At 32.4% G+C, this 15271-nt stretch overlaps 1 protein-coding gene across 6 annotated transcripts in view; it reads right to left on the minus strand.

The window, feature by feature from the left end:
* Window positions 1-4876: 4876 nt before the first annotated feature.
* Window positions 4877-15271, minus strand: part of LOC139516933 (transient receptor potential cation channel subfamily M member-like 2) — a 64429-nt gene continuing 54034 nt past the window's right edge. For 5 of the 6 annotated variants that reach the window (XM_071307406.1, XM_071307410.1, XM_071307408.1 and 2 more), the window contains 7 exons: window positions 15030-15154; window positions 12736-12830; window positions 12127-12318; window positions 9141-9336; window positions 8681-8800; window positions 6979-7152; window positions 4877-6390 (listed from right to left, as the gene is read on the minus strand). In XM_071307406.1, the coding sequence (XP_071163507.1) occupies window positions 6289-6390; window positions 6979-7152; window positions 8681-8800; window positions 9141-9336; window positions 12127-12318; window positions 12736-12830; window positions 15030-15154 (1004 nt within the window). In that variant the 3' untranslated portion in view covers window positions 4877-6288. The remainder of the gene's footprint in view (window positions 6391-6978; window positions 7153-8680; window positions 8801-9140; window positions 9337-12126; window positions 12319-12735; window positions 12831-15029; window positions 15155-15271) is intronic. The other variant, XR_011663057.1, reaches the window with a different exon arrangement.

The raw sequence follows: 15271 nt of genomic DNA on the forward strand, positions 1-15271 counted from the left end.
GCTTTGATGTTAGTTATATGGCTCACTCGAAACAGTTAAACGGTTTAGGGATCTGTTCAACGAAAAGTCGATCAGAACATAACTCCTATTTGTCTTCATCCAATAACAAAAAACGACGTGGTATTTCACCTCATCTTAAATAAGTTAATAAGGAAAACGAAGTGTGTACATAATGTGTTTTTCTACAGCACAATGTAGAAGTTGAATCTGACATCGAAATGAATAATATACTTGTGGTATTCTAAACAAGGGTTAAAGGAAAGGCTTGTATGGTTTTCAACTTGATTTTTTATCACACGGCAAATATATAGAGCATAGAAGAACCATTATAACAGAATAAACTTACAGAAACATTCTGGCCTTTGCTTCACATTATGGGAACACAATTCAAAAAAGGAAATAAAAGTAGTTTAAATGCATTATGAACTGCAGTTATTTCTGTGTCTTTTGAGGAATTTTGTGTCGATTTTCAATCAATTGTTGGAGTAGTGAAATCAAATTTGTAAGACAATTGTATAAAGCGTTTTCGTTGACACTGGGATTGACAAATTTCTTCTTTGAGAAATGACAAGAATATACCATTTTAGGAAAAAAGAAAAGTAGAGTGTTTACTTCAGAGACAACAATTGTACCTGCTATACATGAAGTAGTAGCTAAAATAAGGTCTGACAAGAAAGGGTACTTCATTGATTATTTACGATGTTGTGTCTCCAGGAGTAATTTTTATGAAAAAAAATATGGACAGGCGCTAATGAAAGTTCTTGTGATTAAACACCAAATAAAGAACCCCCAATGCAAAGTACCATTGTTTAAGAAGCAGTTTTGGAAATTGAATAGAGCAACTGTAGAAGAAAGGCATCTAAGGAAATAATGAAGTCTATGGTCCGCTCCCTGTAAAAAAAAGATTATGCGGATATGTGTGGATTTCCGGAAACTAAATGAAATGAGAATAACAGATGTGTATCCAATCCCGAGATTTAGGATAATTTGGATGATTTGTGTGGGTCTCAGTAGTTTTCATCACCGGACTTGATACAGCTTATCGTCTAATTCCAATTACATCTAGTGACTAGGAAAAGACTGCATTTTCGACCCCATGCTGTGGACATACACAGTTTGCATCAATGCCTTTTGGACTGTGTAACTCGGCATCAAATTCCAGAGAATTATTGTAGCATCAGATAGCTAATTTCAGTGACATATTGCAGTGTTATATCTTTATGAGATAATTGTTTATGGTAAATCATCACAATCTTTCAAACTTTTGTAAAGGCCTCAATAGTTTTGTGGTAGCATGTTCACACCAAGTGCGGGAGATTCTGGGTATGAACCCTGGCCTAGTCAAACCAAAGATTTTTAAATAAGTATTCGCTCCTGCTACGCTAAGCACACTGCGTAATGCTGTGAAAGGGAAGACATGTCACAAAAGAGTCAAAATAATGTGTTCAGGTACGGTGACATGTATTCCTGTAGACTGTTACATTTAAACTAACATATTAAAAATTAGACTCAGTGTGTCCATCTTGTACAAAGCAGACTTAATATTCATATTACATTAAAATGTTTTTATACCAAATATGCATTTCATCAGCTGCTGGACGTTCTCCTCATGTGGGTGATCTTAGGTGCTCTGGATGGATATGCAAATCTTACTACACATGTGGAACCCGTGTGTTGCTCATTTTAGTACAAAGAATTTTAACAGATGGTATTTCGTCTAAACTGATAGTTCAAATTGGCAGGAGAGGAGTGGTTGCCAGTATTTTACCAAACTAAAGACATACATTTTTGGATGAACAGCTTTAAAGATAGAACCCAAATGTTTCACAGACATGAGATTTATCTTGAACTATATTTCAATGTGTAAGCATAAAGATTGCAATTTGGCAACTTCCTGTTTAAAAAATTAGTTCCAATGGTTTCAAAAAATATATAAAGAAATAAGTTAACTTTTATTGACAATAAGGCAAACAATCATCAAAACAAGTTGTAAAATCTCTAGGTAAGAAAGGCAGATATTATAAATGGTAAAAACCATGCATAGTGATAAAACAAAACAAAAATACTAAACAATGGTCAAAATCTTATAATAAGCATTGTATATAGGTTATAATTGTCCTAAATGATGTTTCAACAAATAAGCCACTAATATTCAGTTTGTGTAAATTCTTTGGTAAAGATATCTAAATTTATAATTTTCTTTTTAAAAAAATTTTAAGACCAAAATAAACATGTAATCTAATGTTTTAAGCAAAAGCTAATCGACATTTTGATTTAGCATGGTATAAGATAGTAGTTATGCTCTTTCAATAAGTGTCTTTGAGATATAGATAACGTTTTGTCCATTTATCAGTATGTACATTGGTCTAGTTTGAGAAGATTTTTGAAAATTATAGCGCCATTCTCATAGATTTATAATGGTATTTTGAGTCACCATAACATACAATTCATGCTTGAATGACTAATGAAAAAAAAAGATGCACTTTCCCCAATTTAGTTTAAAACAATTTATCATAAACTGTTGACATAATTGTATGAGAAACAAATGTAAACAGACTTCTAAGGACAACTAAAAATACTAAGTGCAAAGATCACAAGTGATACACTACCCATCACCCCCATCCCTTATTCTCATCTCAACATTTGTATTTGTAATTTAAACAAAACTGATTATTTCTTTGTAGATAATTCTCCTTTAAGTTATGAATCTAACATGATCTGAATGGAAAAACTAATGGACAGACAGAGTGGATGCACTGAACTAATTTGCTCATAAGGGTGTAAAAAATTAACACTTTTTTCACTGTGTTATAGTGGAGAGATTTATACAAAACCTTACAAGGCCATTTGAATAAAAATAAATAGTTTAAAAAATCTGTCACACTAACATTCAAGATCTATAAGATCAATATTCAATAACAATCACAGTAACAAATCTTTTACAACCAAAGCAAAGCTTTTATATTTTGATTACAAACATTTGCGTGGTATAGTTTGACAAAAATGTCATGCATAAAAAAATAAAACTACCTGACTACAAACTAACACATTTTACCTTGAAACTGATCAAATACATTCTTTTACTCTTACAGAAGCTTTTTAAAGTTGTGGCTATTGTAATTAAAACTAAAATTAAAATAGCTTTTTTTAAGGCTATCAGTCATTGCAATAACTCCTAATAATTGAATGTGATAACAATTTTTCATGCAATTGGTCAGTTTAATTCAATACCTTATAACTATTAAACTAGAGGCTCTAAAGAGCCTGTGTCGCTCACCTTGGTCTATGTGAATATTAAACAATGGACACAAATGGATTCATGACAAAATTGTGTTTTGGTGATGGTGATGTGTTTGTAGATCTTACTTTACTAAACATTGTTGCTGCTTACAATTATCTCTATCTATAACAGTATTTTCTGTGGAAAATGTTATTGAAAATCTTCAAATTTTAAGAAAATTGTTAAAAATTGACTATGAAGGGCAATAACTCCTTAGGGGGTCAATTGATTATTTTGGTCATACTGACTTATTTTTAGTTCTTACTTTGCTGTACATTATTGCTGTTTACAGTTTATCTCTATCTATAATAATATTCAAGATAATAACAAAAAAACAGCAAAATTTCCTCAAAATTACCAATTCAGGGGCAGCAACCTAACAACCGATTATCCGATTCATCTGAAAATTCCAGGGCAGATAGATCGTGACCTGATCAACAATTTTACTTCCTGTCAGATTTGCTCTTAATGCTTTGGTTTTTGAGTTATAAGCCAAAAACTGCATTTTACCCCATGTTCTATTTTTAGCCATGGTGGCCATCTTGGTTTGTTGGTCGAGTTACCGGACACATTTTTTTAACTAGATACCCCAATGATGATTATGGCTAAGTTTGGTTAAATTTGGCCCAGTAGTTTCAGAGGAGAAGATTTTTCTAAAAGATTACTAAGATTTACGAAAAATGGTTAAAAATTGACTATAAAGGGCAATAACTCCTAAAGTGGTCAACTGACCATTTTGGTCATGTTGACTTATTTGTACATCTTACTTTGCTGAACATTATTGCTGTTTAAAGTGTATCTCTATCTATAATAATATTCAAGATAATAACCAAAAACAGCAAAATTTCCTTAAAATTACAATTTCAGGGGCAGCAACCCAACAACGGAATGTCCGATTCATCTGAAAATTTCAGGGCAGATAGATCTTGACCTGATGAACAATATTACCCCATGTCAGATTTGCTCTAAATGCTTTGGTTTTTGAGTTATAAGCCAAAAACTGCATTTTACCCCTATGTTCTATTTTTAGCCATGGCGGCCATCTTGGTTGGTTGGCCGGGTCACCGGACACATTTTTTAAACTAGATACCCCAATGATGATTATGGCCAAGTTTAGTTAAATTTGGCCCAGTAGTTTCAGAGGAGAAGATTTTTGTAAAAGTTAACGACGCCGGACGACGACAGACGACGGACGACGGACGCCGGACGCCAAGTGATGAGAAAAGCTCACTTGGCCCTTCGGGCCAGGTGAGCTAAAAAATTGTAACTTATTGAAATAATCATTGCTTAGGTCAAAAGCTTGGTTCAGGTGACTTTACTTATACATGTATTTACCAGATTTACAAATACAAAAAAATAATTTTCAACACCTGAATATTTTGAATTAGCTTTCTAAAAATTAAAAATAGAATTGACTGGCTGCAAAAAAATTAGTTAACACTTGACAAATTAAGAATTTTTATAAAATTAGCAACATACTTTCATTTTTTGATTACATAGTAGTTTCATAAATATCATTCAATAGCAACATTATTTTATGCGCTTAAAATGGCACATCAAAATGTTAATGACTAGAAATGAAAGAAAATGCTTCCATTTTTATACTAAAATGGTGGGAGGTATGATTAGATCATCAAATTACTTTACAAAACATCATACATGTAAATATAAAAAAAATAGCACTTAAAAACTGAACACATGTAAAAAAAAAACCAACTAAATACAGAGGTAAGAAAATATTATCAGAAATAACACTTAACAATATACCATAATGTCAACAAAAAAATTATGCTTTTTTTTCTTTCACTTTAATTTTGAAATAGATGATAAAATTGTACTTGATATAAGTTCAAGGTTCAACTGACTTTTTTTTAGCCATATTGAAATGATATATCATCAGCCAATTCAAACTTTATTTCAAAGTCTTAAATACAAGTTTTCTTTTACAATTTTCTCCAGTAATCAATATAGGAGTAATAAAAGCCTTACATTATATAGTATAGCTTTTTTTTATCATATATCAAAACTAAATAAATAAACATAATATAATACCATCAATAAAAGTCCTTTTGCATTTTCAATAATTAATTTTATTACCATATAAACAAAGACTCTTTGTACTTCATTCTCCCCATGAAAAAAAAGTCTACTTATAAAAATAGTGTATATGTACTACATGTACTAGAGGGGTGTTTAACAACCTTGATTACCCCTGCAGGTCTCACTTAAATATTGTTAAACAACAGTTTCAACTTTCATACAAATCTGTACAGAGAAATCATGATGTGACCTGATTTACACAGAAAGTGAGCAAAGCATGAATTACCTGGTCATGGGTCATATAAATAGTGTTAAGTATCAGGTCATTGCTCCTATGAAAAGTGTAAAATATCAGATTATGACTCCTATGAAAGTGTTAATATCAGGTCATTGCTTACATGGTGGTATTGCACATGGAAAGTGTTGTACAGTGTTAGATCCTCACTTACATAAAAGTCTTTTCCAGTATCAAGTCTTGGCTTACATGGAAAGTAGGTGTCTCCTTACATTTCAAGTGGAATAGGTTTTGTAAGTATAAGGCCCTGGACATCATTTAACAAAGCTAATAAAATTTTAGTCCACATAACAATGTATATACATTATGCACATGTAACACATTTGACTGTTTTGGGAAATAACATCCCAAATTGCTTTCATAAAAAGGGCTGGGAAATTGTAACTACTCCATTAAAAAGTTCCTCAATTTGTGGAAATGAAATTTTGTGAATTGTTGTAAAATGTTAAAGGTTTCAAAATATCCTAGATTGAGACTTGGTGAAGAGTGAAAATAACAAGTGAACTCAACTCAAGGATATATAAAAAAAACTTCCATGTTCAAAATATACTGACAACTTTGCCTAAAAAGCCTATAAATTTGCATCTCTTCGGGTAGTAATTTTATAGTTTCAGCACACAGTTAAAAGCCACAAATTTTGTCAATCACAAACAATAACACATTTATAATATATTCAGTAATAAGCATTATGTAGATTAGCAGCTTGTCTAAGTATCAAGTCCTGGCTTCCAAGGAAAGTATTGTAGGAAGAGACAGTTTTCCATTTCTTCTCTTTCTGTAAAATGTAAATAAATAAAATGATTGATGGATCAGTGCTTTATGTCGGATTGACCACATGCAAATTTAGGAAGATAACATGTTAATGTCATATGAATATATCCAACTAGGTTATTAACAACAAAGAAATGCTACCATTATTTGATTGGTTGATGTTTTAACACCACTTTCAGCACTAATATGCTATTTCAGGGTGATAATTTTTTGTTGGTGCATGAAGCCAGAGTGTCTGCAGAGAACCAGCAACCTCTGAAGGAAAACTGACAATCTTAGTCAATTGAGATTGAAATTGAGTACACCTGCCATGTTCAGGATTTGAAATCACAACTTCAGTGTTTACATGCAAAGCTAAACCCTTCAAACAGAAGTTGTAGCATTATATATGGTTAATGTAAGAATTTGACACCTCAAATCTAAATAATTAACCTTTTTTTTCAAGAGGATATATTCTAAATAAATGCAACAGTAGTATACCGCTGTTCAATAGTAATAAATTGATGTAAATAAAACAAATCCGAGGCACAAACCAAAACTGAGAGAAACACATCAACTGTAATGAAAAAAGAAATTTTATCAAAACACTTACATTTTTTAAGTTGAATTCTTTCTCTCTGTCTTCCTCATCAAAATGTAGATTCCAAACCTCTACCTCTCTCCATGCATTATCTGTATTATACTGATCGTCAAAATATCCTTTGTAGATAACAGTGGAAGTAAAGGGAGAAGAAGATCCATGAGAGGGAGAAAACTGACGGAAAAACTAAAAAAAACCAAAAACATTCTTCACTAGCTATAAAATATAAACGAAAAAAAACATTAGTTGCAGGTCATAAAATCAAAGCTACTTGTATTAGCAATCATTATATTACAGTACAATTATTTGTATTAAACGCAGAATTTAGATTATACATCTTTATTTTAAACAGGTGAGCCACAAATTGTTTATTAGCTACAGTAAATATAGAAATCTACTGACCAAACTGGTTTGAGAGATATCCTTTTACATGATCCATGAATTAATTGGCTAGTTACATATGAACAGTAATCAGGCTTGTCTTGTTCACATGGTATATTGTCAGCACCCCCCTTCTAGCCACTCAGGTTTAGGTAAAAACTTTTTGAAACTGTTGGAAAATGTCTAATGAAACATCGGTCAGAATTAAGTTTATATTTCATGAATTTAGCTTAACTCATTCGCCCCCAAGAGACTTCTGGAAAATCAGGCATTTTAAAAAATTTGCAATCATATGCAAATTATGTGCAAATTAGTAGACTCTTTATGCTGTAACTGATGCTCATCTATTAAACAATGTATTGAGATTTGGGGTGGATGCCATGGGTGGGAGGTGGAAGGTTTTCTCGTGGGTTTGAACTCTACCTAACTGAAAAATGACCATTTTCTGTCTATTTTCCAATTTTAAAACGACCTTGAGAGGTGCACATTGACCAGACTGTGTTTCTTTGGCATTCAAGTATTACCCTATAGTTACAGCAATCCATTCATGCTAACTGGGAGTATATGGGACTTTAAGTGTCTTGCTGGCGAATTATTATTATCAAGTCAGGTCTGCCTAAACGTCCTTTTTTACAGATTTTTTACAAAATAGAGACCTAGATTTTACAGACTAGATTCCTATCGGCCATATTATACCTCTTTGTGTCCTTATACCACCTATATAGATATAGGAAGATGTTGTGTGAGTGCCAATGAGACAACTCTCCATCCAAATAACAATTTATAAAAGTAAACCATTATATGTCAATGTACGGCCTTCAAATGCAGAGCCTTGGCTCACACCAAACAAAAACCTATAAAGGGCCCCAAAATTACTAGTGTAAAACCATTCAAACGTGAAAACCAACAGTCTAATGCATTAAGAATTATAGTTTATACCTACAACAACTACTAGTTACGTAGTGGCCATCAAAAGATACCCACCCCCACCTGATTTTGGCTACTTTTCACGTTTTTCTGATTTTGAACTCTTAAACGGCTTTCAAAGTGCCATATTTTCATAAACAGATGTCTGAGAAGAGTTTATGGACCATGAACTGCTTGGTTTAAGTCCCTGCTATCATGACAGTTCAGGTGGGGCAGTTCAAAAAAGGTATTGAGGGTCATACGGGCCATCAAAGAATGGTTGTCACCATCACGTCTATAGGCGGGATTGGGGGTTAAAGGGTTAATACAATAACTAGACATATTTCTTCCAGGATATAACTTTTTAAATTTATTCTTTATTTTATATCCATGTAAGTGCAAAATCTGATAATGCATGACAACAAACCTTTATCATATCAGTGTCTTCCATGTCTGGATTGATCTTGGTAGCTGTATCTTCTGCTGTGAAGGTCAAAAACTTCTGACATACAGCACTATACATAGTCAAATATCCATAATCACCTCCCTGTAAAATACACATTCAAAGTTCTTACTATTCACCTACCGGTAAATATTTAAAACTATTTATTAAAATTTCTGCACAAAGCTGACGTCTTCTATGCTGTTTTTACATTTTAAGAAAAGAATTAGATTTCTATTTGGTTAAAAGCCTACAGTTATACATGTACTGTCAAATTCTTATTTAAGTTTGTAACTTTTAAAACTGATTAGATATATACTGATCTTGGTCATTTAAAGTATTTTTTTCCTAGTATGGTTAAAGCACACAAAGTTTCAATCAAATCTGATTGTGGACTGTATTGCATGGTTTTAAAGTAGACTCATCCTTAAAAGAAGTATGTTACCCTTGGTAATGAATATTCTGAACTGTCACTGTTCTGTATGGCTATCACTTCTAACACTCTTTTATCATCAACGCTGAGGAAATCATCAGAGTTATCTTTCCTCTTCCAACGTGTGATGACCACCATTACATTATGATTAGGTCCCCATCTGTGTAGTCTTCCTCGTCCTCTTAAACCTGTTCTCCCTCGGGGGTTGCTATTTGTTAATATATGAAATAATAATGCATTTTTTTGCTTGGCATGACCAGAAAAGGTGTTCTTAGTCTTTTGTGTTATCTTCTTGATTTTTTTAAAATAAAAAATTACCGTTTTGTATCGAATTTGATATTTGTCCATCAAAGGAGTAGGTCCGGTAAGGACCGATTTTGGCCTCAAATTTCAGGTTCATCTGAAGAAAGATTTTGACCACTTTTTAAACACTTAAGTGTCTATTGTATTTGAATTAATTAGTTTATGTGAAAGATTTTAACAGATTTTGTCATTAAAAACGATCTGATTCAAGCTCAAATATGAACCAGATGCTCCGCAGGGCGCAGCTTTATACGACCGCAGAGGTTGAACCCTGAACTGTTGGGGCAAGTATGGACACAACACTCAAGCTGGATTCAGCTCTTAATTTGGATTGTGATTAAATAGTTGACACAGCATAGGTTTCTGACACAGAATGAATGTGGTCTAATGAACTTAAAATTTTTTTTTGCCTTTGAGCAATTCACTATGCTGTTGAATATTAATCCTCTCAAAAAAATGTTTGAAGAAATTTTCTTTTTATTTATGAAATCTGAAATGAAAAAAATTGACCCCCCAATTTTTTTTCACATCCCCCTTTCCCTTATTTCAAAACTGATCTCAATTCAAATTTCTAATGAAGCTTGCAACAATAACTACTCATTTAAATACATCATAAAATATTAAAATGTAAAAAAAACTGCTTGTTATCACTGAATGGTAAAGATTGTTTTAATCTATCAGTTGGTAGTAAAAGTGAATATACATTGTATATTGTATAAAACAATGATTTAAGTTGATTCAACTACTATTCTGGACAAAGAAAGATAACTCCAATTGAAATCCAATTGGAATTTCTTGCTATTGCACAATATTGTGCAATTAGATATTTCTTGCTATTGTGCAATACTGTGCAATTGAAAATATTTGCTATTGCACAATACTGTGCAATTGAAGATTTCTTGCTATTGCACAATACTGTGCAATTGAAGATTTCTTGCTATTGCTGAATATTGTGCAATTGAAAATTTCTTGCTATTGCACAATACTTAATATAATAATTTTGGATCCTGATTTGGACCAACTTGAAAACTGGGCCCATAATCAAAAATCTAAGTACATGGTTAGATTCAGCATATCAAAGAGGCCCAAGAATTCAATTTTTGTTAAAATCAATTTTAGTTTAATTTTGGACCCTTTGGACTTTAATGTAGACCAATTTTAAAACGGGACCAAAAATTAAGAATCTACATACACAGTTAGATTTGGCATATCAAAGAACCCCAATTATTCAATTTTAGATGAAATCAAACAAAGTTTAATTTTGGACCCTGATTTGGACCAACTTGAAAACTGGGCCAATAATAAAAAATCTAAGTACATTTTTAGATTCAGCATATCAAGGAACCCCAAGGATTCAATTTTTGTTAAAATCAAACTACGTTTAATTTTGGACCCTTTGGACCTTAATGTAGACCAATTTGAAAACGGGACCAAAAATTAAGAATCTACATACACAGTTAGATTCGGCATATCAAAGAACCCCAATTATTCAATTTTTGATGAAATCAAACAAAGTTTAATTTTGGACCCTTTGGGCCCTTTATTCCTAAACTTTTGAGACCAAAACTCCCAAAATCAATACCAACCTTCCTTTTATGGTCATAAACCTTGTGTTTAAATTTCATAGATTTCAATTTACTTATACTAAAGTTATGGTGCATAAACCTAGAAAAATGCTTATTTGGGTCCCTTTTTGGCCCCTAATTTCTTAACTGTTGGGACCTTAACTCCCAAAATCAATCCCAACCTTTCTTTTGTGGTCATAAACCTTGTGTCAAAATTTCATAGATTTCTATTAACTTAAACTAAAGTTATAGTGCGAAAACCAAGAAAATGCTTATTTGGGCGCTTTTTGGCCCCTAATTCCTAAAATGTTGGGACCAAAACTCCCAAAATCAATCCCAACCTTCCTTTTGTGGTCATAAACCTTGTGTTAAAATTTCATAGATTTCTATTCACTTTTACTAAAGTTAGAGTGCGAAAACTAAAAGTATTCGGACGACGACGACGACGACGACGACGACGACGACGCCAACGTGATAGCAATATACGACGAAAAAATTTTCAAATTTTGCGGTCGTATAAAAATCTACCTCATATGCCGAAAAATGTCACTTTTCAGATGGTTTTTGGTAAAAATGAAAGTGGCCGCATCCATGTTCATCCTCAACCTTTATATATGTTATGTATTATCATAAAATACAACTTACATTTCAATATTAAGGATGAACACGAATGTGGCCACTTTCGTTTTACACGAAAACCGTCTAAAATTTAACTAAAATGCTAGAATTGTGAGGATTTCAGTAATTTAGCATGACTTAATGGTGCTAGTACCGGATATATGTGCATTGTATTGTCAAAAACAGCCCATATTTATGTAGCAGAAGTATTCTACTGTCCAATAAATAACTAAAGGTTTACATTTTAACAATTTTGTAAAACTGCAATATTTTGGGGCCAAAAAGGGGTCTTACTGAACCTACTCTTTTTGTCTCATTTGAAAATTTATAAAAACTGATAAAAAAAGAAGGCTAATTATAGGGAAAGAAAATACAATGTTTTATAATTACTTTATTGAATGATGACTTTTTAAATTTATTAAGAAGACAATATTGTTTAAGCAGAGAAAGTTTTGATTTTGATTTCACATAATGTTTAACCAATAAAATAATATTGATTAAAACTGTCTTACATAGGCAAATTACAGGTATCTAGCTGATATTTAACTTTGACTCCATCTTGTTTGATGTAAGTTTTCCTGTCTATATTCCTCTTCTTGCCTTTAATAACAACAGTTGTAGATGCATTCCATGCAGGCATTATGCTGACTATTTCTGATTCTCTCACATTCTGCATAGACAAGGCTTTACTGTCTATCAGAGATCTGTAACATCAATGAAATAGTTTATCAAAGATACAAGAATTGCATCCTAATTGAAAACTTATTTGCATGGAAGTAAATCTTCAATGAAACTTTTAATATTTAGAGGTTCTTATCAAACTGGAAAGTACTAACTTATCTCTAAATAACTCTGAGTGTTCCTTTCATTACAAACTGAACTTTCCCCTTTTTTAAAATACATCCCTATATCAATTATAATTATAACATAACGTCCAGAAACATGCTAACTTGTAGCAATTCCATTTCAAATACCCAGAATGCTGAGATTGAACGATAAACCACATATTCCAAACACTTATACAGGAATGGACAATGTACTTGAAAACTCCTCTGCTTAATAAAAGTGACATAAAAAAGTAAGTATCATTTACATTAAGCCACTGTTAATATTTAACCTACTGTAAGAAGTCTTGATCAACATATGGTTGTGTCTTCTCTGGATAATTGTCTTTGGGACAGGAATAGACCACAGGATCATAGGTAATGTACACTATCTGTAATGGTAAAGTATAAGTTATTGTGAGTTTTAATACTGCTGTAATCACTAGCCAGTTAACCCTGATGTTGTGAGTTCAAACCCGGCTTGTGATGGTGCACTTGACTCCAATCTTAATTGACTAGGATTGTCAGTTTTCATATCAAAGGTTGGTAGTTTTCTCCAGGCACTCTTTCTTCACCAATAAAATCTGGCCGCCATAACATAGCCCAAAAGTGGTGCTTACAAGTGGTGTAAAAACACAATCAAAGCACTGTAAGCGCTAAAGGAAGTTAACCAAAAACCAAGGCAAATATAATTATGAAAACTGTGGCAATGTTTTAAGTTTTAAAAGAATAAACATAAAACATTCTTATATTGTACATTAATGTTCATTTAATGAATTAATCATTATTAAAGGCAAATAATACATATTTTATCAAGGTTTTCAAAAGCAAGGCATATATCAAATATATTTTTTTCATGGTCATGAGTCTGCAGTGGTACAAGTTCGCAATGATTGCAGTTCTTCTAGTTCATAGTTAACGTTGGTATTAGTTGACTGTTAGTAGTTCAAGTTGACTTTAGTACGAGCTTGTAAAAGTATGAATGGACTTGCTTCCCTGGAAAGAAAACTGAGTTTGTGTTCTATAATACAAAAATTATGAGACACAAATCAGACAAATGTTTACTACTACAGGGATCAATGGTGAGGTCTGACTGACCTGCCCATAGTAAATGTAAATGACCCCCACCTTCACCCCAAGTCCGTGATGTCTAAGTTTGGAATAAAATGACAGGTAATTTTAAAACAGTTGGTCAAACATTCTTGGGCTTGAAAGATATGTTTTCTTTAAAATGAGCCATAGTAAAATGAGAATTTTTATAGGACCAGAATTAATTCAAAATATAATTAAGGTAAATTCTTTAAACCTACTAATTTTTTTCCATCACTAAAATTTTATAATAAATAAGAAATAATTGTATCATAATGCTGCTACGAGGTCTCCCAAACAAAGCTCCCATAATTATTCATTACCATTGTCGCCCGACATTGGGCAAAGTCTAGTGCACATTGGTTTGGTCTTAGAAAGTGATATGCATATGTGACGCCTATGAAATTGACCTTGTATGTCATTCAATTTTTTTGAAATGACAAACAGGAATGGATATGGTTTAGGAGTCGGTATCTAAATCTTTTACAAGTTTTCAAAACACACACAAGAGGGGGTGGGGTGACCCTAGGGAATACCCCTATATTTCATTTGATTTTTTTATATTTTCCCATACATGAATATATATGGTTTAGGGGTGGGGATCTTGACCATTATCAAGTTTTCAAACAGGAGGGAGTGGGTGACCCCAGTGACTTCTATATTTCATTTGATTTGTTATATTGTTCAATACATGAATATATATGGTAGAAGGGTGGGGATCTCATCTGTTTCCAAGTTATCAAACAGGAGGGGGTAGGGTGACCCTAAGAACTCTCCCTATATTTCATTTGTCCCATACATGAATATATATGGTTTAATTTAAAGGTGGGGATCTCGACTGTTTCCAAGTTCTCAAACAGGAGGGGTGGGGTGACCGCAGGAACTCCCCCTATATTTCATTTAATTTAAAGGTGGGTATCTCAACTGCGATTAAATATTTCATACATTTCTTCTTTGACATCTTAGCCAAAAGCTCAGGGGATAATAAACTACATAAGGATTCCTAATGTGCATGTGCAACTTCAAAACTTTTGGGTGATTCGACCATCATTTAAAGTTTTTCTGGTCATATTTTTTGTAATCCAGAATTAAAAGTATGAAAAACCTGTCCAATTAGTTATAAATAACATAATATCCAGCTAGATAATAACAATGGGTCGTATTTCAGCCTTTATTGGGTAGAACACAAATCTAGGGTGCTCACATAAGGCAGCTTAACTGCCTAAAAAAAAAATCAAATTGTAATTTTTAAAGGCTCCAACTTCTTTCAAAAGGTAAAGTTGACTTTAGATGATTTTTATTTTTATTTTTGCCCAATCTGGATACAGCTTTATTCATACTACATGTGAATGTAAATTGTTTATTGATTTTTTTTTACTCAGAAGATTCCAGATAAAAGGAATTTAAATACATGTATAGAAAGGACACACCGACGAGAAAACATGATGTCCTCCTTTCTATCAAAAGTGGGGCATAAAATATTATTATATATCTAGTTATACCTCCCAAGGCACATATTTATCAAAGACAGGAAATCTGGTTACAGTTGTCTCTGGGTAAGGTGATCTTCTACTAAGCACATGTATAAAACTTTTTTCTGCTACCAAGGCTGGCTGTAACTGTGGATCTTAAATAAATAAATGGACCACACAATGTTAATACTAACTTGTTTTATTTTGATCAGTTCATGTATATTAATTGCTTCTCACTATGTGATAACTTTTTATTATTGAAATTTCTCATC

This window comes from Mytilus edulis, chromosome 3, assembly GCF_963676685.1.
Source record: "Mytilus edulis chromosome 3, xbMytEdul2.2, whole genome shotgun sequence".
NCBI lineage: Eukaryota > Metazoa > Mollusca > Bivalvia > Mytilida > Mytilidae > Mytilus > Mytilus edulis.